Consider the following 25,174-nt stretch of genomic DNA (forward strand, 5'->3'; position numbering starts at 1 on the left):
TCACACTCTATCCCATACCACGGGGTGCACAGCACTCTGGAGGGCTTGGAAACTTCAAACCTGGACAGTTTAGAATTAATCTGAGTTTAGAATTAATCTGAGATTACTATCACTGGGAAGAATTTCATGTAGTATCTCAATAAAGACAATTTGCTTCTTCACAGTTAGTAAATGTAACAATTGGACAAGGGCACAGAATTATTGTTAGGGGGAGACCAACACTCAGCTTCTAGCCTGGAATATTAAGTGGAATGGTGGGGGAAGGCTGGGGAGAAAATAAAAGTTTTTTAAAGAAGTTTTTTACAGTTTGATAGTGCTAGAGTGATGGAATTTATTTAGTTAATTCAGTTAGTATATATTGCTTTTACTTTGCAACTCTGCGTACCTCAGAGCTGACAACACAATATGGTCTCCACAAACACTGCTCACAAATGATGATCAGAATAGCAGAATATGCACATTTCCCTTTCTGTCATCTGGAACTGTTATTTAGGGCTGATCTAAGGTCTGAGAATCACTTCAGGGGTTGTGTTCTTTACATTGAAATAGAATTTTTTATTACTCATGTTAATCCAATAGGTATACACATCTGCAAAGCTGAACATCATGACTTCTGCTGTAGAGTAATGAAAAACAGCAATCAGAGCTCATCTCTTTCTTCTGCTTAGCTAAGACACTTTTCAAATGATTCATGACACTAGAAAAAAATCCTGTATGCACATCTTCATGTAGTGTGGTCTGGCTGAAAAAGTTTGTTGAGGACAAAAATGTTCTTGTCATACATATTTAAGATCTGATATATGTCCTACATAAAATCATGCTGTGCTACATGTGCTTCATTTACTAAATTAATCCCCAAGAACTATTAAATACAAAGTTTTCCCTCAGAGACTGAATTTGTTGACCTTGAGTTTGTAACAAAAAGTCTACTTAAACAGTTGTGTTACTTTCTCTCTCCATGAAGACCAAACACAAGAATTATCTATTTGCTTATCATCCAAATCTCTAGTAGATTTTGAAAATATGATGAAGTAAAAAAAGAAATAAACTTTCTATTTTTTAAATCAAATTTGAAGAGCATTTTTTCAGCAAAGTACTATTTTGAAGTTATTCTATATTTTCCATGGGATTACTATAGTTATATTTTTTTCCTTTTCAAGATACTGTGCTGTTGGAGTGAGCCCTATTTCCATCCTTTCCTTGTGAGTTAATTCATTTAAGCTCTTTACCCACTCTTACTCTTCTGAGTGACTAATCTATGTTTTATACAACTAAAACCAAGTAAACCACAACATCCAGCTTTGGCTGGATCAGATAACAAGTATATCTAATCCAAAACATATGATGATGACCAAATTAAAATACCAGATCTAAATACTAAAGCTGTGTATTATTTTTGCTCTAATTAACTTCCATAACATCTCTTAAACTTATTTAGCATTTAAAATTGAATGTGTATTCATACATTGTGTTGCATTGTAACTATTTTCACCCCCTTTATGATCAAAGCCCAAGTATAAAATAGCTGGTTTATATGCTTGAATAAATTTAATTTCAATTGATGTAAAGGGGAACACATAGTATACAAAGAACAACAATATTAGTGTCCTAACTTTATGTTTATTTAAACACGAAATGTTCACTCAACAACAAAAAATGCACCCTAAAAATCTTGTACATAGCAAGCAGAAAAACTTTTTAAAATTGTATTTGACAGACTTTTCCTGTAACAGGCTTAAAGCAGAAAATATGATTCTATGGTATTTTGTAACACTGGCAGTTGCAAATAATCATATACAGTAAACTACTAAGGACTCCGTCAAACACATTTTTGCCTAAGTATTCAATGTCAGTGCTGTGATTTCCTTAAAAAGTGCTTCTTAAAATCAAGTGCAATTGGGCAGTTCTTTAATAATAATTTCACTAAATATTATTAATTTTAGTATTAATTGCACAAGAAATTACATGGTGAAGTCTACTTAAATCTTTTCCCCCTAATACCGAGAAGACACTGACAGGGTTGTGCTCATTTCATTAGGAATTCATCTGCTCTTTTAAAACAACACTAATTTATCCTGTAAGAACAATTATAAGAAGCAAGACCATGCTACCTTCTCTCCATTTATCTTCTGCAGATTAAAATGGTTCAGTCTGAAGAGAACATAGTATTTCCACAAAGTGAAGTTGACAACTGGATTTCCCTGAGGATCAACTGTCAGCTGTTCCATGCGATGCATCTCAGCCAAGGCATTGAACTGCTGCAGCGCCACAAGATTTGTCTCCTTAAACTTCAGGTGCTAAAGAAAGTCAAACCCCAACAAATTAAATAAGGAAACAATAAAGAGTGAACACAGTGATTCTATTCTGTGCCACTCCATTTTCAAACTGTAACACTCATGTGTCTGATGAAGCAACTGAGCCCATTTCATTTGAGATCTCTGTAGCAAAACACATCAATGTATCAACCAACTGCTGTATTACCTATACTAAGAGATGTCAACCTTACAAGCCCCAAGCAATTTCTAAATTCTTTACTTAAAGCAGGAATATTTTCAATGTTACATAAAGCAATGATACTACTTAAACAATGCCTACTTTAATTCTACAAGTAAAGCACCTGCAATATCTACAGATAAAAGTAAGTACAATACACACTTTTAAAATATTCTGCCCTTTTCAGGCACAGGGTGCTGACTTAAATCATTCCTGCCCTACACCAATGTTCCTATGAACATGGTGTGTGCTACATAGCAGCATTAATGCTGGAAGAGCAAGGGGGAAAAGTTGATGGTGAAGATAAAAATTTAGTTGTGATTCTGCTATCACCCACAAATTGTCCCCCAATCACAGTGAAACAATGGTTTTGTTAAGACAGATAAATTTGTCTTGAGCTCCCCACAAATTGATCAGTCTCAATTAAACCATTAAGTTTTGTTATACTCAAAATCTTGAGAAGCAGCAGGGAGCTCCAGAGCCAATCAATCTCAGCTACAAGTGGCTTGCTCAGATAATGTTTGTTATCTCTATTTTACTATTTGCATTAAAATGACTGATTTGAATGACTAAGAAAAAAAGAGACAAACTGAAGAGACTTCTCATTCATATTGCTTTTCTCTATCAAGAACTGAGGAATTTTGTTAACTGTGCTGATTTAGTCAGCTATTCCTTCTAATCTTCATCTTTTTATCCTATCAGCAATTTGCTCTTTGGACACAAATGAAGTCTTCCCGATACCATGGTTTCATAACAATAGTACAGAACAACAATACTATATTTACACACAAGTCTTGCAACTTAAAAATAATTAGGTAGGTCAAAGGAATTAGAAGAAATATAAATCAGTCTGAAAATAAATCTAAATTTAAATTATTAATTTTTAAGTATCAAGGTTATCATTATAACAGAAGAAAATATGCAATTCTTAACTGTATCTATTCACATGAAAGCACTTAGTGGGGGAGGGGGTATGCCAAAGTAAGGTTCTTTTAAACAATCCCTATTCCATAGCTGTTCAAAGCTGAAACATGAGGCATGCTCACCACACAGTTAGGGAATTTTGTCTTCAGTTTTGCTAACACTTGAACAATTTCATCAAATTCTATGAACATGAAGGAGACTGTGGCAATAATGCCAGCTGTTTGAACACTCCAGTTTCGATCCAGGCACTCCAGTGCCCCAGAGCCATACAAGCCAAGAGTGTCTCCTTCCACCTCCACTAAATGAGACTCCAGAACAGACAAGCCTTGTACTGCACTGCTCAGGATTGTATCAAGAGATCTGTAGAGGAAATAAAAATACAGTGATAGAAATGAGATGATTTTGAAATAATATCATCACTCTACCAAGTAACATTACTTTCTTTTACCAAAACTCAACTGTCAAATGCAATGGCATTTCTCAGTATTCATTCATTTTCAGTACCCCATCTGGTTCAAATACATAAAGGCTGGAAAACCCTTCTTCCATCAAGTAACACTGTATTTGTTCTACTTCTTCAGCAGAAAGGGTCTGGGTGTATTTGAGTTGGTGGTGGGGTCAAATTAAATAAAGAGTCCATTCCCATTTAGTAATTGGCTTTAAAATTTAAGCTCAGAATGGTAACCTAGCATGTTTTGTGTTGCTTTAGATATCTAAACAAAGCTTCAAACAATCTATTTATTTAAGCAATGTCGCCTTCACATTCTGTTTGCTATGTGAAGTGTAAAAGTGGACATAAGCAATAACTCAAGCATTGCTTTGAAATAATGTGACCTTTCCAATTCACAAGAGCAATTTTTAAATTAAGCAATCAATCCAGGTATTCCTGAAAACTATTTCTTTTTGTCCTACCTCAAACATGACACACTCATCTGGCTGGACCTAAAGCGTACAGAGACCTCAGGATAAGCACAAATTACAGGTTTAGAAAGTTATGTGATGATTGTTATTTTATACTTTATTCTTTACCACATTCTTAGTCTTGTTAATGTATTTTGACTAGTAGCAATCATTTGACTGATGTTCTCTTGACAATAAGAATCAGAACTCTAAAATTTCACTCCACTGAAAATGTTGAGAGCCCACCACTTCATATGTGAGGCTTTAATTACTTCTCTATTCTGAATTGCACCTGCAATTTTATTGCTTAGTAGCTCATCTTGCAATTCTTCACTATGATAAAACACATACATCAAAATAGCATCATTTCTCAAGCAATGGCAATTTTTTGATTAACAGACAAACAGTCAAACTACCATAGTTACACTGACTTGGTCATGGGGGAGGGATTACTGAATTAAATTAATTAACACTGAATTAAATGGCAAAGAAACCAAGCAGGCAATAAAGCAGTGGGTAAATGCATTGAGGGGAAACTTTTGGAAGCACAAGAATAGAAAAGATGATGGCAATTTAAAAATGCAAAGGAAAAAGGGGTTCAAAAGATGTAGCACTTGACTGGAGATAAGAACCAGTTCTAGCCACACAAGACTGAAACTCAGATGGGTGCTACTTGTGAGAGACAAAGACTTCCTGAGCATCCCTGACATTTGCAGCATTGACCAGGGACAGCAGGAAGCTGTACTTGCTATTGAATTTGTGCAGACTATTTTTTCAGGCATTTGCTCGAGCTAGCCAAGGTTGAAGTGCTACTTTGGTTTTAGCCAATCCAAGGCATACACTGCTCATTAAGTTCTACAGTGGTTTCTGGCCACATGGCCACTTTTTTAGATGCAAATAAACAAAAAATAATATCTTTTAAACCAAAAAATACTAAAATAATCTTGAGAATAAAACTAAGTCTGGTAATTGCTACTGTTACTGTATGGGTGTGAAAGCAGTCCAATAAAAGATGCTGCAGTTCAGACTAAGAGCCTGAATTCAACTATGAAACCTCTTGATACACAAAGAGACTACAAATCTTCATAATGCTCATACATCTTCATTTTGCTCATTTAAACTGAAGGCAACAATCTAAGCTGTTAAGGAAATGAACAGCCTCAAGAAGGCTCAGGAATTCACATTTAACATTTCTTGTAAACATGAAGTTGTCCTTTATTTAGCAAAATCACATAATAATTTAGCTTGCACTTCTTTAGGCAATGAGTTGCTGTTCTATTTCTTTTTAAATATGTTACTCATTACTAATGGTCAAAAGCAAAGTAAGCCATCTTTCCAGGGTTGCTGTGCATATATAGTACTTTTGATAATGAAATACAGTGAGATCTCAGTGGTGAGAAGCAGTAACCTGGAACTGAAGACTTGAACAGGTAAAAGCATCACCAAATAGAATACCTGCTTTCTTCAGGAAATACATATGCAGCACTGCCATTGATCTGGCAGGGCTCATTTTCTTTATCTTTGTTTAAAGAAGCCTCAAGAGCGAGTTGGTTCTGCTGGATCTCCCACTGCCGAGCGATGTTACCGATCGTTAACCGCTTCTTTTCCTGAAACGAGACACACCAGGCACCGTGAGCGTGACAGGGCAGGGGCAGCACATTTGTTTGGTCTGAAATATGCTGCTCAAGCAAAACATTTTAAATTGTTTCAAATTGAAGAAACTGTACTAGTGGTTGGTGGTTATACATTAAAATCAATGCATTGTTCTAGTGCTATTTTGCATAAGTGCCAGCACATAATTTCACAAAATTTGAAATAAAGAAACAAGAAAAGTAACATAATAAACCCACAGCTTATGAAAGCATGAAGTTAAGTTACTTAGGACATGGAAACTGCTACTTCTGCAAGTTTTTCCATTTCAAAGAGCTCAAAACTCTAGTTCATGTTCCATTTGCCATGGGAGTTTTGATGCTCTCTGGTCAGTGCTCTACACTTACAGACTTCCACAATGACCGAGCTCCATGTCACAGGAAGGGAGGGAAGCTGGAATCATCAGTGGTTTTTATCACAACAATCTTTAGAAAATTCTGTTGGTTCTCAAGGCTTTAGGGTCTCAACCTCAATTACTGTACAGCTCTACTGCTTTGTTAGCCCTCAGATGTGGGCTGCTGGATTCCTACAGAACTTCAAAAACTTCCATGAATTCCTTCTACATAAAGCAAACTTTACAAGTGTGAAGATTCTGCTAGCAGTAACTTTCTCTTGTTCCAGTAAATATTAAGTTCAACCACTGTTGGAAAGGAATGACATTCTCTATACATTTCAAAGCACATCTCAAGCTTTCCCAGAAGAGTGGGTTGGAAGCAATAAAAGAGAAGCTGGAAAAAGAGATGAAGAAATTCTGTTGTTTGGACAGACAAATATCAGCAAGGGAAAAAGAAGAGATGACATTGGTGAAATAAACATTTTCAATGCAGTGCATACAGGAAAACAGCAATTGTTTGCTACTGAACAAGTGCCTATAATTTCATTTACACTTCATATAGCATAAGGAATGTTGGAGAAATGTGATGGTAAAAGAAAATTGCAGAACATAATTCTCTAAATATTTTTTCAGATTTAACTATGAAGAAACCTATAGTTGACAACTTTTTTTGCTGGACATTGTATCTATGTCATATTTGTTCCTTCAGTTCAAATGTGTAGAACAGGAAAAAAGCCTGAATCATAACAACCCATTCACAAAGGAAAATCTACAAAATCATCAAATCGTATGAAAAATATTGGTGTTTTACTGTTATCCCACTTAACTGTTTGAAGATAGGAAATATACTTTGATAAAATAAAGTCTAAAATGTAATGTTGAAACTGATTAATGATGACACTAGGTGTTAAAAATATTTTTTCTTCTAAGGAAATTTTCCACTAGCAAAAAGCACCTCAAAATCTAGGCCACCAAGACAAACAATCTCTCTGCTACAAGGAAACATCACATCAATGATTAAGAACATGAACTACAAATAAATACCTACTTTTTTTTTTCTAGTCAGAGAGACACTTTCAACAGCATGAGACAATGTCATGTGTGAAAATTCTTTACTAATTTTCCATTTCTTGATGCTACTAAGATCTATCACCAACACTTCAAATCTGAAGATATTTTAAATACATCAATATCTTGCAGGGAAAGAAGAAATACCAAAACCAAACAAACACACTATTTACAAAACCCAAAACCACCTCTCAAACCATATCTAAGTCTTTTATTATAATATCAATATTTTTTAATCAAACAGAAATATACAAGGATACAAATATACAAGAAATCAAAACATATTCTTATTCACTGGACACAAAATTTTTCACCCCTATTCTCTTGGGGGGTTTTGATATACTTAAAACATCTTTTAACATACTGTTAACATTCTGTTTGTGTCTTATTATTTTTCAGTTCTATGTTTGCTACACTTCTTATGGCCTCCTGCAACTAATCCAGTCTAATCCCCTTCATGAAATATGATTTTACCTAGGAAACTTAATATGGACATGAACATTTCTTGTTTATTTGAATGCCAAATGGAAGGAGATTGTTTGTACGGGCATTACTGGCTGACAACAACAAAAAAAAAAGTAGGCACTTTTTATCCCCAAAAAAAGAGATTTGGAGCCAGATGATGATATTCACACAGCAAATGGAATGAAGATACTCTTAGATTCTGGATCTTTGGTCTCCTATTAGGAGCACAGCCCATGCAGTCAGCAGCCCATGAAGAGTGTTCTGGAGGGCAGCAGGGTCTGCCCTGGTGGGGCACTTCTGCCTGTGTGTGTCAGCACCAAGCAGGCCAGCTGGGCTGGGAGATAAGATAGATCAGAGTTGTGCTGACAGAGACACAGCTGGAGCCTGCCTGTGCCCTCAGGGCCCCTGCACTCTATCCACAGAAAGGAACAAACTCAACAGGAGGAAACAAAGGAAAAACTACTTGAGAACACCAGAGTGGTCACCTGGAAAGGGGAGACCAAGGAATGTGAAATGACTGGAGATGTCCTTTACTTTAGCCTGGATTTAGGAAAATGAAGTTTGCCATCCACTGACATGTATCACACTCGTGGTTCAACATGGGCTTTCTGCTAAAGTGCACCTTGCATGTTTGACTGAATAGAGTTTCAGTCATGGAGTGCACTGTTGAAGCTGGGAAAATAGATGGAGGCATATTAGGGTATACAATACAATATCTACAGCCAAAAAAGGGATATAAATGATTGCTGTAAACTGGTTTACAGTAACCTTAGAACAGCCATGACAATACCTTAAGCAAGGTCTGTCTGTGGCTTTCACGCTTCCTCTCTTCCTCTTTCCTGGCTGCAATAGAGGCCATACGTCTTTCTTCTTCCTGGAGGAAAAAAGAAACACAAATTCCTAAAGGGAGGAACTAAGCCAGTTCTGAAAAGTATTACTGATAAAATACGTTCTTGTGTTGGTATTTGAAATGGAAATTTTCATTTTAACACAATTTTAGAATTTTTATCATCTTAATGTTTCTAAATACCATTAAAACCAATCAAATTGTTACTACTCAGATAAAAATGCTGAAGATAAAGCAAGTTAAAAGTAATATATGTAAGAGTCTTTGAAAAAGTATAAAGCATATGGTGACCATGAAAAATATTTTTAGATATGACACTGCAATATATCTTTGTAGTAGTTTTTGCAATTACCAGGATTTTTTTTTTTTTTGGTAAAAAACACACAGAGCAAAAAAGCTGGGTTCTAGTTATGCTTGAATCACAATCCAGGATTAATTTTCATCATTATAAGCTTTTTTCTGGGCCTGGCTTTTCTCAATCAGCAACAGAACTTGAGAAGAACAGAACATTTTCCAAGTTAGCTATTCCATGACCATTATGCCTCATCAACATTATTGCCTAATGATGAAGTCTCAAGAAGAAAGTCATTGATTTCTAAACAATGAAAGTGAAGCTGTTTCATTTTCCTGGTACAGCAATTTGATACTGCAATAGCCATATTAGGTTGGATGCCCCTTGTTTACAGAAGTCTAAACATTCTCACAGCACAGTATTTTTAGAACATATATTTTCCAAGTAACAAAAGAAATGTTCACTATGAAGTAAAAAGTGTAGATTCTTTCCAACACAAATATTTGGGAAGCATACTTTAACTTATTTTGATTTACTTCACATGCCATTTGGGCGTTTCTATTGAAGCCTCTTCCCAGAACATATGAAAAGTGTTTTCATTTCCTCAAAATAGAAAGCTCCTGTCCAAATCTTTTCATTTTCTGGAAAAGTTATATGTTAACAAAATTAACAAACAAAAATGAACAGAAAGCACCATCAACCAATAAGACAAATTGACATGTCAAAATTTCTGCATAAATACAACATGCTATGTTTAGAGCATTTTAAGAGCCCCTAAGCACATGGGTGAGTGCTTACTGGAAGAGAAAATAAAACAGGAACTTCACACTTAGCAGGGCCATTACATTTTTAAGAAAACAATTTCCAAAGCATAAGAAATTCAGTGCACGTAGCAGACTTACTCTGATGTGTGTACAGTCCCCCTGAAACCAACTGACACACCATGGAATTTGGCACCAGTCTGAAAAGGGGTTAAAGAACAGATTTTCAAACTGTTCCTCCATGACTATCCTAATATCATATATTAACAACAGCATACCTCAATGCACAGAAAGGCAAGAGGCTTTGCACAGAGCAAGCTTCTATAACAAAATTGTATGCAAGAATTTCCTTGGAACACTAACTGAAAGCCCTTAACTTTTTTTTTTTTTTTTTAATTTATTTATTCTCAAAGCAACTTGTCTTTCACTGGTGAAGTTCTGGCAGCCTCCTCTGCTACTGGGATTTTAAGCTATTCCTAAACAGGATATTTCCAAGGGGCTACTGCCATGGAGTTACAGCATGATCCTGGTTAGAAGGACTTCTGTAGGTCACCAGTGCATGTTAAAGGAGATCACCAGTAACTGAATGACAAAATAAAAGGCACGTGGATACAGAAGGCCTTCTAGATGCCACTCCAACAAAACATCACACAATGAAATCCAGCAGGGAATGGGATGGTTCGGGGTTCAGGCAGGCTGTGGAAATCATGAACAAACCCCACACAGACAATATGTCACAAATATGAATGCATTATTTATAATGCAAATAAAAATGTACTGTTCCTCACTATATGATCCAGAATTTTAAGAACTGAAAATATTATCCCAATTATGTATTACATTATTCTGTTAGTGTTTTGTCTAAAAACCACAAATCTTAAAATAAAAGATAAACACTAGCAAACTACATTAGTGATATCTTTCTTTAGAGAGCAGGTTAGATTTGTTTCAGGGATTTTTTTTTAATTAAATAGCTTCATTTGACTGTGTATCTATGCTTTTAAACCAGGCTTCCTAAAGAAACAAGCTTTTTATAATTTTTTTGTCTTCATCTTCTCTGATGACTTTTCAACACATTGATCATATCAAATAACAATGTTTAGAAGTCTTAAACTAAGGGACTTTTCTTGTTCCCTAGAAGTTTGATTATATTAAACTGGTGTGTAGAAAGAAGAGAAATGTAAGCTAGTTTTACCACCAAGGAAGAGGAAGAAGAAACTATCCATTCTATTTGGCAGAAAACATCTGGCCATTCATCAGAGACTCAGTTTCAATCTAACTGAGCTGGTGTTGTGTTTCACAGTGGTGGAGGTGAGAGCTTGATAACAAAATGCCATTAATAGACAATTAGCCTTCATTAATTTTATTCATTTCAAAACAATTTGCTGTAGTTTTTTCCCAAGTTTTAAAGCAAAAGTTCCCTAATCAGTTTTCTCTCAGCTTCTACAAGTCTCTTCTTTCTCTGTCTTCCTTCCCAAAGCTGTCCCTTAATCCAGCCCAGATGTGTACCTTATGACTGCCTCCCATGCAGGAGGGTCTGCTGCCCCCATTGCAGTCAGTCCTGGGCCTTCCCTGCCAACACAGTCTCCATACAAAGATCAAAATCAACTAATGCAAACTACATTCTAAAAAGAGTTTTAACTGAATAAGGCTTTTTTAACTTGATCAAGAGTTTATCCTAATTATAGACATTTTAGAAACACTAATCCTTCTCTAAAATAAGCTAGCTTAGCAAAAAATTAAAATATATCCTTAGCTTTACTCAGTATTCATAAAGGCAGAGTGATAGAGGAAATCTCTGAATAAAGATCAAGGGTTACATCTACATATGCATTCTTGATTCATCTTAAAAAACACATTCCCCAGGAGCCCACAAAAAAACCACCCAGAGCACTGAACAAGTAATGAAACAAACCCCTGCCCAGCCTTGCCACAATTCATTTTTACTGTCATCCCTTCTCTTTTAGAAAGGATTTGGGAAGAGCTGGAGCCCTGTCCCTGTGTCACTCGTTTCCCCTCGCTGTCCCGCCGGTTGTGTCCATGTCCGTGCCTCTGTCCGTGCCTCTGTCCGGACGCGTTCCCAGGCCGTTCCCGCCGCTGTCCCTGAGGGCTCTGCCGTGCCCACGGCGCCCCCTGCCGGCCCCCGCGCGCTCTGCAGCAGCGCCCATCCCTGCCCGCCTGACCGGGGGAGGAACCCCAGGGAAGCGGGGAGGATCCGCACGGACCGCAGCGGATGCGCTCCTCCTCACCACCGCATTGCTATTCTTCAAACAAGGTCCTTTCAACAAATGACACCATTTAAGTCACACTTAAGTGTCTTATTTCCCAGTGGAAAGAAAAATAAAACCGTTAGGGATCCCTCCCTAAAAAAAACCCCTCGGTGTGGGAACCCAGGACATCCCTCTGGCTGTCCAGGACAGCCAGGACCCCTGCCAGGGAGCTCAGAAGCCCTGGCACAGAGCCCAAAACACCTGTGGGTTTGATTATGAGCAATCACCAACCTTATATGAAGATCAGCAAGCCACAACAGTTTAGGCAGAATAATAGTGAAGTTATCAGGGGGTGGAAAAGTAGATTTTGGGGTTTCTGTTATGGGGGTTCAGGAGGCAAGATGGAGGGAATTGGGCATGTCCAGCCTTTCTCCTTCTTCTTCTTGGCCTCCATCTTCTGCTGTGATGTTGGCACTCACAGATTGGTTTAGAGTAGAAGAAGCTCACTGTCTAACATAGGTGAAGGGTATTGGAAAGTAATTGTAAACATTGTATACATAGTTTTCAGTATAAAGACATAACACCGCCCTGGGGGCAGGCAGAGTGCCTGGAACTGTCCTGCTGGACAGACCTCAGCAGTGCAGGAGAAAATTTTTTATAGATAAGACACAATAAACAACCTTGAGACTGAGAAATGAAGAGCTCAGACTCATTCTTGAAGTGCTCAGGCTAGGAAAAGAGACTTTTAACATTCCCGGGGTCACAGCAACCCAAAAGATTCCAAGACCTCAGAACACTTTATGGTAGTGATGGAATCTATTCTGGCTAGAGCAGTAGAACCTACTCCCTGATCAGCAATGAAATGTCTAAGCAAATAATCAAAACCAAACACAGCTCTCTTACTTTAAGGTTCTAAAACGTATAAAACCTCAATGAAAAATCCAAAGCTTTGCTTCTAAGAAGACACAGCTTGTGTTTCAATCTGGCAATATTTAAAAAAATTTGCATTATATATCATATTTACACACACATACAGGAATACATACACACTTAGCAAATTCTCTTGAGGAAGTCTGTTGGAAGTGATGAATAGCAAATGTTCCTGGTTATGTAACTCCTTAGTAAAGCATATGTACATATTTCAATCTTATTTAAATACTTTATTACATATCTGCAACAGTCTCTGCTTACTATTACCAAAGAGTGGAAAAAAAGAAATAGGTCCCAATCAAACTGTAAGCACCACTGGGCAGGCCCACTTTTGAAAAAGTTCAACATACAAAGCAGGGTGAAAAAGCTTCAGAGCCCAGAAAAACAACCAATATGCCAGGTTAACCAAGGTAAATAACCACAAATGCAACCTGAGCCTGCTCTGACTGTGAGGCTCTGCACAAGCCCATTCCATTCATCCAGTCCCATCACCTTGCAGCTAAGGTGAGGTGGAAGTGTGAGTTACTGACAGGAACACAAGTGAACAGGAGTCCATCCAGCTACAATAATTCAGCCTCCTGCCCAGTCTTTAAGCCTTTAGACTGAGCTACCAAAGGTCAAGAAAGCAAAAGATTTCCACTGAGCTGATGTTTTAGATACACAACACCAAGGGGTTGGGTTTTCAGCTGAAAATCATCTTGTCTGGACAATGAACAAGTGAAGAGCATTATAGGTGCTTAACCTCACTGATTTTATCCCAAGTATGGCTGTGCTTCAGTGCTTCAAGAGCTTGAATCTAACATTCAAAAAGGGCTTAGGAATGAGGTGGCCTAAGAGAACATCAGCTTGCACACATGTCAGGGTTTAAGAGTTGACATAATTCAATCCAATCCCTTACCTAAAGGCAATCTACCCCAACTTAAAGAATAATTACAGTGCACAAATGTTTTTTTCCAAGTACAGTGTCTTTGGTTTTCATGGCAAATTAAAATGTTTCTATGTTTCTGAATAGTGCCCTCAGGCAGAGACAGTTGTCATTAAATTTTTGACCAGGGCTCCTTTCTCCAGGGAATCCTATGGAAAAAGCCTGGCACCAAAGTCTGTATATTCTTAAAACCAAACATGAATGAAGCTTCCAAGTCTCATAAAAACTTTTGACAATATCCTTCAGTAAAAGAAAAGTTAAAATCAGAACAAATAATTGTGTAAAACTCAGTTCTTGAGCAGAAAACTTCTGAAGAAGTTAGTGAAGAATTCCTAGTCAGGTAAAAACCCAGCAATCATCCAGCTCTCAGTTTTGTTGCAAGACAAAGCAATGCTAAAGTTCAAAATGCCCAAATGTTCTTCAGGCTGATGAAGAAAAGATCCTATAAATGTAATTAGAGTTTCATTTCTTACACTTATCAAGAGTACAAGTCACATGCTCAGCACTGGAAATCCATTCCCCCAACTAGGTTAGATCTACCCTTAGAGCTGACAGCAACAACATATTGCAGTGCTAGGCAGAATAGCTGCATTTGGGATTGCCAGCTCTTTAATTTTACCACAGATCCCATGATACTTGTTATTTTTCTTTAAATCCCAGTTTCTTAAGTCACACAATTATCTGGGTAGCAGTTTTTATTGGAGAAAATATATAGCACCCTCTACGTGGAGAAAAATGTTAAAAGACTCAAAAAACAGAAGGCAAATAAAGAGTAAAACACATTATTTTTACAAGTAGGTTTATGAGCAGCACAACTGAAGCCTGGTTTTCTATGGCTTTGTGTCTTTGTGGTAGATTCTCTGATGTTTAACAAGGTGCAAACCCAGATTAAGTTCTTCCCATGGCTGTGAATTTCTGACAATTTTCCCCCATACAGATCTCATAGAGTCTAAGAAGGAGTTTGAGCTCTTTCTACCATTTTCCCTATCACTGATATTTCCACCAGGATCCATCTCCTCTTGACAAGGGTTAAAATGGGGAGATGGAGAGATATTTTCTTTATGCAATCAAGTTTCTGAAATAATACTGATAAAACAAGTTTTTAAAAGCAAAGTAATTTGCAATTATTAAGTCAGTATAAAGTCATAATAAAAGTTATTATTAAGTCATTATTAAAGTCAGTATAAAATATAAAACCCCCTAGTTTAGGAAAGCTTAGAATATCCATGAAAAAACAAGTATTTAGTATTTTCAGTGATGGAAGCAAAACTCTCATGTCCCAAAGCACTTTCTTTTTAACATTAACGTTTTCCACACACATGTTACATTTTTCAGCCTAACTGGCTCTATGAAAAAGCATCAGCTGCAGTTCACAATGCAGTACAGCCTTGGTACAAAGCAAATGAGCATTTAAGAGAAGGTGTATATATCAAAACCTGGTCCAAAAATTCACCACTGTATCACTGTTGCTTGCTGCTGGACAGGTTTCTCTGGTAAGAAATCATGCTTACACATCACTTTTGAGCAGGCACAGAAGAATTTATATTCTATATTAAAAGACAAAATTGGTGGCATTATGGTAAGACCCTGGTGATTGTCCTTCATCCCTTGGAGTGGATTTTCAAGAGGGCTGTAGGAGACTGAGTCCTCTCTCCCTTATCAAGGTTACTTGAGTCTGAGCAGCAGAAACAGAAATCATCAGGGAGAGTAGGTTAGGAAGAGAGAAATACAGACAGACACAACCTGTGTGATCACCAGATCTCCCTTGAGAGGCTGAATAAAGAAACCAATTAAATTCTTAAATAAAAGATACCAATTACAGCAGTTTTAGGGCAAACAAACCACTCCTTTGGAAGAAATGTGCTGTTCCTTCTCAGCTACACAACAAAACAACAAAGACTGTCAGGAAAATTCTAACCAAAAGCTTTGCAGGCTCTCTCATGTCAGCTGAACACACAGCATTTGCTGCTGGAGTTTAACCACTTCAAAATAAACATGTTAAATGAAGTAAAAATGCAAACCCTTAAGAAAGGGTTACAGTTTTAAATATTATAATGTCTATTCACCATTCAATTCCATACCAAATTAATAAAAAAAGTTTGTATTTTTAATATACACATACACACAGAAACGCCTGCATTCTACTTCTGCTTTGAAGTATCTATGAAATTTGATGAAAACAGAAATTTCTTACTGTGATTCTCTTCATATCTAGCTGTCGGAGCTGCATCATATGATGGAGAACAGTGTGTTTGTACCATGTCTCCTGAGCTATTGGATTGCCATCAAGGGTGATATCTGACAAGGATGAGGAATCAGCAAGGCACAGAATATCCTCAAAACTGTAACCAAAAGAGTTTAAAGTTTTAATGTCACGGAGTAGGAATAAATTTGAGGTGGAAGATTTTATTTCTTAAGGACAGAACATAAATATTTAACTGTACTGAAACACTTCCACCTATCAATACTGTATATGACAAATACAAGTGTTCTGAAATACCAGCAGCTGCTGCTGGCAAACTTTTTATTCCCTTCACATACAGGTAAAAAGAGATCCAGAATAAGGAGAACTATAGGAGTATTTAAATCAAACTCCCTGGTAAAATATGATACATATAAATTCATATTCAGAAATATAATAGGTGTGTTTGCCATCAAAGGCAGCATGGAAAACCTGGAAAGTAAAAGGAGAGAAAGCCAACCACAAATATCACAGAATGATCCTAGGTGTCTGAATCATCATTAATATTGAAAGTAAAACAACTACAAAAGCATCATAATCTTCAAAACAGCTTAGTCCATTAGTTTGAGTTCAGTCTACAAACTCTAACCAGCTGGCTTCTTAGAACACATCACATTTGGTTACCTGCCAAAAAGTAACTGAGCTGTGTAAAATGCATTTAGAGATGCATAACCTCTCTAGTGTTCCTTTCATTGAAAATGAAATGTGAAAAGAAAGCATCTCAGATATTTAGTACTTTTAAACATCAGAGAACTATTTGACTGGATTTTAATTTAAAAAGCTGAACATTTATGGTAATAAATAAAACTCCCTAACATGTTTACAAGGTATGTATGACACTGCACCATCCTTATGTCCTTTGGCCTTCCAAAGTCAAGTCTGCCTTAAGTCAAGTCAAAGCTTAAGTATGCCCTGAGCTTAGTGATCAGAAAACATATGCAGTACAGATGTTCCTTTCAAAGACTGTCACTGAATAAAGTTGCAATAGCTATTGTGGTGCAATTGGTGCAGAATGCAAGGAGCTCCTGCACTGTACAAAGGGCACAGCAGAAAAGTGACAGGAAAGGGGAAGAGGTTTCTTTCTGCTTGGTGCAAGAAAACAACCTAAAAACCAATGGAAAGTGAACTGTGGGTAAATTGTGACAAAGACAGTGAAAGTTCTTAAGATATCTGAAGAACTGGCTGTTTTGTACATGTATTTAAATCTCAATTATTATTTTCTGTTTCTTTTTATGATCCTGTTTCCTTTCTAGAAAACAGCTTATGGAAGCATATTTTTGGAGGATCAGTCTGACATATTACATAAAATATATACTCAATATGTCCTAAAGATAAAAGATAATCTTCCCAAATGACACAGAATTTAGTAAGGCAAACTCAAACATGTTAGAACTAAAAACCCCATAGTCTGAATTTCCATTGAGCTAGAACATATTTTGTTTGAAAATTTGAAAATCTTTGGTCTTCAAAATTATTTTTAAGTATATTTAAAAGCATTAAATATATTTATTCTGAGTACTTACCACTAAACATTTAACCAAACAGTACTTCTTTCATTACATATGATTTACAGATTTTGAATAAAAACAGTTTCTTCAGGAAATGACAGAAAAGTTGAAAGCTTGCTAGTGTGTTTTCAAGACCTTCCACTTACACATACTGCTGTGCTTTGAAATTCTCACTGCTTCAGCATTGAGACTGAATCAACATTCACTCTAGACCTAAAACCAGATGTGCTTGCTTTATCCTGCCTTTAGCTGCCCTATTAGCAGATCAGTTTTAGAAAGAAACAGCAGTGCACAAAACTGTTTTCACATCTTTGTATATGCATACAAAAAGCCTGAGCTTTAGAAATTCCACATAGAAAAGTTCATATACTGTACTTGTCACACTGGTATCCTAATCCTAAACTAATTAAAGCTTTAATGTGCTACATTCCCAAACAGATTGCACAGTTTCCAACCAAGCTTCTGCTGCTTCCCAGCGCTCAGACTGCTGGGACAGAGCCCCATGGCACTCCACAGCAATCAGAGGCCACATCTCAAGGCTTTGTCTCTCCAGGCTCTGCTCACCACTAAGGAGCCTTTAACCTGCTCAGCAAACACAAAGCAGCTCTGGATGGTGCTGTGTCACACTGCCTCAGGCAATCTTCTCCATGGAATGTCTGATTCTCTTTCCAAAAGGCCTTCTCCTGCAGGACACAACCATCTCTCATTCCTGTTCTTCTTCTTACATAAATTATCTTAGCTAAAATTATCATTTCAGCAACACAAATAAGTCACAAATTTGGGCTAAATTATCAGAAAGCGTTTTCTGGAAAGCTTTTAGGAATAGATCAGTTTTCCATCTTGTGTTCATGCTCCTAGTCCTGCATCCAGGTCTCCCCTCTGCCAAAGGGACTCAAACCCACTTCTCCTTCTCATATCAGAATGCAGCAATTATCTAACAGCAGAGCACTCTGGAGCTCAACCTGCACCAGTGATACACATGCACAGGAATATTTATCTTCTGTTCTAATCTGCTTGTTTAGGGAGACAATTGCTCCTTCTCTACACATTTGCATCAACTTTTAAAAGCACATTGCACAAAGGGGAAAAGCTCTGGAATTGAGAAGGAGGGCAACATACTTACTATAGTCTGAAAGAATACCTGAGAGGGAACTCTGTGTTCAAAAATACTCCAAAGAAAAAAACTTGTGTTTTTCCATGTCTCTAACTACTAAACTACCTATGAGAACAGATGTAACTACCATAACCTCTCATTCCCCTTTACCTGCTGTTGTGCAAGCATTTAACAATGCATTTATAAATTTTCATCTTGCTGAGTAAAAAGGTACTTGCTTGTTTTTATTAGGCTAAGAACATTGCTTCTCTCAGGTTTCCAATTCAGCAACCAAATGAAGAACAAAAATTACATGAGCTTGTATCCAACTCATTCCATATACCTAGACTAAATGAAAAAGCCAACACAATGCTGACCTGGACAGCAGTGTAACACTGAAAATATGTATTTGGTTTCCAAGATTAAAAAATGGTCTTCCCTGGTTTAAAATGTTCAAACATGAGCAATAACTTTCTTTCTGATTCTCTGTGGCAAATCTTTCCTGCAAATGTTACTGCAATCTTTTCCCTATGCCACATGACAAATTAAAAATGAGATTTCTCCCATTTCTTTATAACCAGCTCTATATATAGATACTGCATTCAGCCATCAGGTATAAACACCTTCAGAGTGTAACTTTGGGCTGAAGACAAAACCAGGACTTCCTTTGTTTCCTGTCAGCATCAAGTTCAGTTTTAGCTTACATTATCTTGCCAATATATCTTTTTTTTACTAAAGTTCTGCAGTGAAGCAGCAGCATTCTGAGTCCTTCTCTGAAGTATGAGGTAAAAAGAACATAGTGATTAAACCCATGGAATACCCTTATGCCTAAAATAGTGACAATTTCTATTTGGCATTCTTGAGTCTTCTACTGCAGTATTAATTCAATATGTCAGTATGTGTCAGTTTAAGACTCAAATATTTTCACTGACACAAAAATAGAAACAAGAAAATCTTTCCATGGAAGCATTGCTTCAGAAATGCTATTTTAAAATAATGAACATTAATAAAGTATTGCAATGCAATGGTAACAAATATATCCAAGTTCTGGCAATTTTGTTGTTTGTTATCATTTGCAGGGCCTTTTTTAATGCACCTACAGATAAATTAATTAAGAGTATTTGTGCAACAATTTGCTTGTCAAACAAAATTCAGTTGTATAGACAGAGTGGTTTTAAGGAAAAATAAGGAAAAATAATTTTTCAAATTACCCTATGGCCCAGACTAAATGGGGTAAGTGACTGAAAAGCATACAAAAGCATTTAAAAGGGTGTAGGAATGGTCAGAGAGAGCACAGCAGTTCACTGGTTGGTTGCAAACAAGTTCCTCAGTCAGTTCAAAGAGTATCAAGCCAAGCATCAGATCACAGATGGTCAAGAAAATAATTAAATATTTAATATTTAATAACTTCCCTGGTAGAAAACATATCTACTACGTAAGTCTAAATAAGGAATTATTTAGAGGGACTTAGCCTTCAGAACTGCTATAGGTAGTAAAAGTTTATTATTTAAAAAATCTCCAAGCTGAATGTGATTAAAAGAAATTTTTCATTTGTATTGTTTAAAATAATGACTGGTAAATAGAGAGTTAAAGATATCTGCCCACCTATCTACCACATGCATATACAAAATTTATAGAAGAGCAATATCTTTTGTTTAACGTTAAGATTTTTTTATATCTATTTCAGCTGCAAACTCAAACTGAATTATGTATTTCCATATATGTTCTAGATAAGTATTTGTAGCTTATGAGAAACCTAAGCAATAGACCAACTGAAGTCCCCATGGATAAATGACAGAATTTTTTATATAGTAGCAAGAAGCAAGCTACTGATCACAAACTTTGAGAAATCTATCAAAACCTCACAGAAAATTCCAAACAATTTTCTTTCTTTGAACACTGTAAAAATAACATGAATTTGCATAAAACAATATGAGAAAGCAGCCAGAAAGCTACAACAAAAGCCACCAAGTCCATGAAAAGACAGGGCAATTTCCCTGACTGCAGTGATGCTCCCTGACAGCAAGGGAGCCAAGTGCTGCAGTCTCCTCCTTGCTCCTGCCAACCTGAGACTTTTTTTAGAAAGCCAGAAACAAAGGCAAGTCTCAATTCTGGAACTGATTCAAAAGCAGCAAAATGCTAACCCCCTCTCTTCACTATGCCAAATTAAAATGTAAAATAAAAAGACTAGCAAATTAACTAAGGGAAGAGCATAAGAAAGACTCCTGCAGTTCATCTCTGAATTGTTTTGAAGTGTTTAACAGCCATGAGTATTTAAGATGTACTGCATTTGTACTTGAAAAACCTAAGAAACACAGACAAGTAGGTTGGAGCTGTCTGCAAGACACATAATGCAGGTCAATATGAAATGTTTGAGTGGCTGCTACAATAAAAGCTGCTACTAAGTACATTCTACAGAGAAAGCAGATACCACAAGAATAGCATGGCATTTCCAGTAATTAGAACATGAAGCATCTTCCCCTACCCCACATTTAATTATTTGATGCTAAACAAAGAAAGCTGCTGGTGATCAAGGGATTAGAAAAAGGACATACCAAAGTGAAGATAATGCAGGCACTTAGGGTTTTTCTCAAATACTGGCACGAGTATAAAGGCAGACTTCAAAAATGCATTAATATGAAAAGGCACAGAAGACAAACATTTCTATTTATAACAAAATGCTCTTAGTTACTTGAAACTATAGAAGCCCAGCTTTGTGAGTTGAGCTATTTTGCTTCTGCCATCTGGTCTGAAAGGGAATCATGAATATACCTTTCAGACTTTATTAATACATGGACAAGTAAAATACAGGCATGAAATAATTTACCCATAGCAAGCAGAATCTGACTCAGCAATTTGCATAACTCCAGAAATACAGTGATGGAATGTTAAATATAATTTGTACCTTGCATCATGCTGCTTTAACAGATAACTAGGTTAACAGCAAAACAACCTATTTACAAATCCACTTTTAATTTTGACCACTATAAACAGTATGCTAATCAATTAAAAATATGTTTCTTGGGAGAATACTCATAGTACAACTACATTTAAATGCAAAGGGTCTCAAGAATTTTTTATACTTAAAGTAGAAAATACACAATGGCTTGATTTTTTTCATCTGATATGTTAGAGAAGGAAAAAAGGATCTGTACTCACAGTGTTTGAATTCAAATTTTCATGAAATACAGCTCCAGTAGGAAACTTCAAATTACTGATAGGAAGGAAACTACTATTCCCCTTACCTAGATATATTGTTGAAGCTGAGGAAGAGACGCTGGAGACAGGGCAAAGTATCCACATCTTTCTAGAAAGAAAAGATAGGCATAAATTCAGCAGATGAAAATGGCTTTTGAGCCTCTTTACTTGGCCTGATGAAATGCTTTCATTTCTAAATGCTGTAACCTTGCTGCAACATTGATTTGTGTTGATGGTGCAGCTCCATCTCTCCCTAATGCAGACTGCAAGGGAGTGTTTCAGTGCAGATCCCACTCTGCAGAACACGCTGCATCACTTGCAAAGCAAATCATGTTAAAGAAAAGGAGGATACTGCTGCTGCTTTCTGAACAGGCTTTTGGGAAATAAGCCAAGGTGCTCTCTCAGCATTTAAGCTGCAGGATAAACATGCTTTTAAAAAAAAAAAAAAAAAAAAGGCAAAAAAAGCTTGCTGAAATAAGGGTTTTGAGGTGCAATACAGCAGTGCAATTAGCACTGCCAAACAGCAGTGACTCTCCAGTCAGAGAATTATCTGAAGGACTCTGTCACCTTTACAACCTTCACAATTAACATTTAGAAGAAGGTATGAATTTACAGAATAAGAAACTTCAAATTTAATATTGCACTAAATGGCTTTGCAGAAAACCTCTAAATAGCAAATAGCTCAAATATTAGTAAGATGAAACGTATTAAGTAAGATCAAACTTCATTTATGAAATATACATCCACATCAGACAGACAGCAGAGACTGCAGGGACCCACGAGCCATTCACACCTAACCCCTGAGTTCTGAGTCTGCATCTCCTTACCCTAACAATGGCCACACTCCAGCTTGAAACCAGAGGACACAAACCTGGGAAAGGGAAAGGAGCATCAGAGCTCAGTGCCTTGATTTTAGCCTACAACTCTTCCTCCCTTCATCAGATTTCTGACATGACTACATAGCAGTCCAGAACAGTTCATTCCAAACAGGTAAACAAAGGCAGCTCTAACAAACCCTGCAGATCCTATTAATGAAAAACTGAATTTTAGCCAGCAAAGCTGCTGAGAGTCACCACTGGGTAGGATGACATGTTAGAACAAAGGGCTTAAGGGATCAAATCTGCAGGTGCAAAACTCCTGGGTCAGAGCTGTCCTGAGTCCTCCCAGATCAGACCATGGTAAGACAGAGTTCACAACAGGTGCATTTGTGTATCCCCTCTGTCCCTAGGGCTACTTGGTGTTCATGCCTAAAAGGAAGCGCACACATGTGAGGACAGGCATTACAGGCTTGTGCACTGTAATGCTTAAGCAGCAATGATTTCAGCTAATCACTGGGGAACACAAAGAAATTACCCCTCAAGGCAAATTTCCTAGCATGGTGCGTTGCTGTCTTGTAAAACAAGTTTCAAATCTCATAGATGTGACAGGAAAATCCCAAAAAGCTCCAGCTACTTCAATTTTGATACAAAGTCTTATAGTGAGGTGGACAGAGGGCAAGAGTTCTTTCTTGACAAAATGGTGAACACCTTGACCAGTCCTCCTTTGCAGATGACAAAAGCCAAAACTCTAAATTTTTAGTACCTCAAATTAAACAAGCAGGTCAGTCTTTCAAAGAAAAACATAAATAATCTTCCTAACAGAGGCCCCAGCTCACAACTGGATGGGAAATAAGTAGATTTTTCATAACTCAGGGGATGCATAGCTCTGTGCTTTTGATGCCATGTGAGACTCTTTGTCATCATTGATTCTGTTTGCTATTCTCCTGACAAGTCAGACTCCCTGAATGCACTTCAATCCTCTAAGACTCTTCTTCCATAAACCAAGCCCCAGGACTGTCCCTGCAAATCCTACAGCTTTGAATCATTCTTACAAAAATAACTACTTATTACTCAAGGTTTTCCAGTCTATGGTGGAAAGCTCAAAACCAGTCCCTAAACTGGTAGTCCAAGGCCAGTGGATTGTAAAGGATGGTGGCAGATTTAATTCCCCAAACCAACTACAACCCAGTTGGATGAATTTAGTTATTGAATACAGTAAACTGCAATGGGCAGAGAGTTCAGTATGGAACCTTATTTTTGTTTGACAAATGAGATCATCATTTTTCCTACACAAGAACAATACACTTAGGGCAGGTCAAAGGGAGGTATGTGAAACATAAGGAAGGTTCACCAAAAAATGCAAAGTTATTTAAAACAGAATTATTTTTAAAATTATTTTAGAACAGCAATTTATTTTTAAAATTGAGTTTAGATTCATTCATCTGAAGGAATAATCAAGTTTAAAAAGCTTGATTCATAATGAGCATTGTCACAGTAACTGAGTAACTAAAGCAAAGTAACCAAATTCTTTTCATGAGCTTAGGAGTGAATATTTTGCAGCTAAGTGCAACAGCATAACAACATCATGATTAAAATATCTCCTCCACCTGCACAGTCAACCACATGAACTTAAACTTCATCTTAAATAAAATATAACCCCCCTCCCTCAGCTGCTCGAGTGCTCCAGAAATAATCTATCTTGGGTATTCTTTCCATAGAATGAGGTATTTCTTTCCATATTTCTGCATCTTAGTAATTTCCTATTGCAGCAAAATGTGAATTTCCATACAAAAGGAATGTAGCTTTCATTTAAAAAAACCAAACAAATATAAGAAACACATGCACATTGTTGTACACACAGAAGAAGACAACACCTATCATGAACATATGAAAGAATATTTTATTTTAGGAGCCATATTTACTTAGAGTTTTAGACAGTATAATGTGTCCAAAACTTAAACACAGAGTTAGTGCCATACTTGCTAAAATTAACATTTAATGAAAAACAAAACAATCCACACTCACAAAACTCTATTTCATTAGAATTTAATCAGAGTAAAAACCCAAAAAGATACTGACAACAACAACAGTTAAAAAAACCCACAAGCCAACAAGTAAAATAAATATTTCCCTGAAGAGAACATCATCTTCTGAAACACTGTCTCTGCCAGGAAACACTAAAACATTGAGATACAGCACAGACTCCAAGTCTCTAGGTCACTAATTTAAATTTCATGCTGACTCTCCACTTAGGACACTGAAAGCAAGCAGAAAGTACAAGTTGCACCTGAGAGGACTGAAAAGGCAGAAGCTACAAGCAAAGAGAATTCTAGATAACATCACTGACACAGGGGAAGGTACAGTGACAGAGTCAGCAATGAGCAGAAATTTCTCATTTTTAAGATGTAAAAACAATTCCTATTTGGCAAATGGTAGAAACTGAAGAAAAGAAAGGCTCAGCAACAACAGGGGACCAGGAACGAAAAGAATTATGCAGGCCAGAGAAAAGCAGCTAT

General features: G+C 36.8%; 1 protein-coding gene across 2 annotated transcripts in view; it reads right to left on the reverse strand.

The window, feature by feature from the left end:
* LRRC49 (leucine rich repeat containing 49) overlaps nucleotides 1-25,174 on the reverse strand; it is a 40,330-nt gene that overhangs the window by 5,660 nt on the left and 9,496 nt on the right. Inside the window, exons 8-14 of one of the 2 annotated variants that reach the window (XM_077185667.1) lie at nucleotides 22,668-22,711; nucleotides 21,888-21,949; nucleotides 9,876-9,934; nucleotides 8,625-8,708; nucleotides 5,773-5,924; nucleotides 3,540-3,777; nucleotides 2,112-2,297 (exon numbers count right to left, since the gene is read on the reverse strand). In XM_077185667.1, the coding sequence (XP_077041782.1) occupies nucleotides 2,112-2,297; nucleotides 3,540-3,777; nucleotides 5,773-5,924; nucleotides 8,625-8,708; nucleotides 9,876-9,934; nucleotides 21,888-21,949; nucleotides 22,668-22,711 (825 nt within the window). Of the gene's footprint in view, nucleotides 1-2,111; nucleotides 2,298-3,539; nucleotides 3,778-5,772; nucleotides 5,925-8,624; nucleotides 8,709-9,875; nucleotides 9,935-15,993; nucleotides 16,142-21,887; nucleotides 21,950-22,667; nucleotides 22,712-25,174 lie in introns of both variants that reach the window. The other variant, XM_054641964.2, reaches the window with a different exon arrangement.

Source organism: Agelaius phoeniceus, chromosome 13, assembly GCF_051311805.1.
Source record: "Agelaius phoeniceus isolate bAgePho1 chromosome 13, bAgePho1.hap1, whole genome shotgun sequence".
NCBI lineage: Eukaryota > Metazoa > Chordata > Aves > Passeriformes > Icteridae > Agelaius > Agelaius phoeniceus.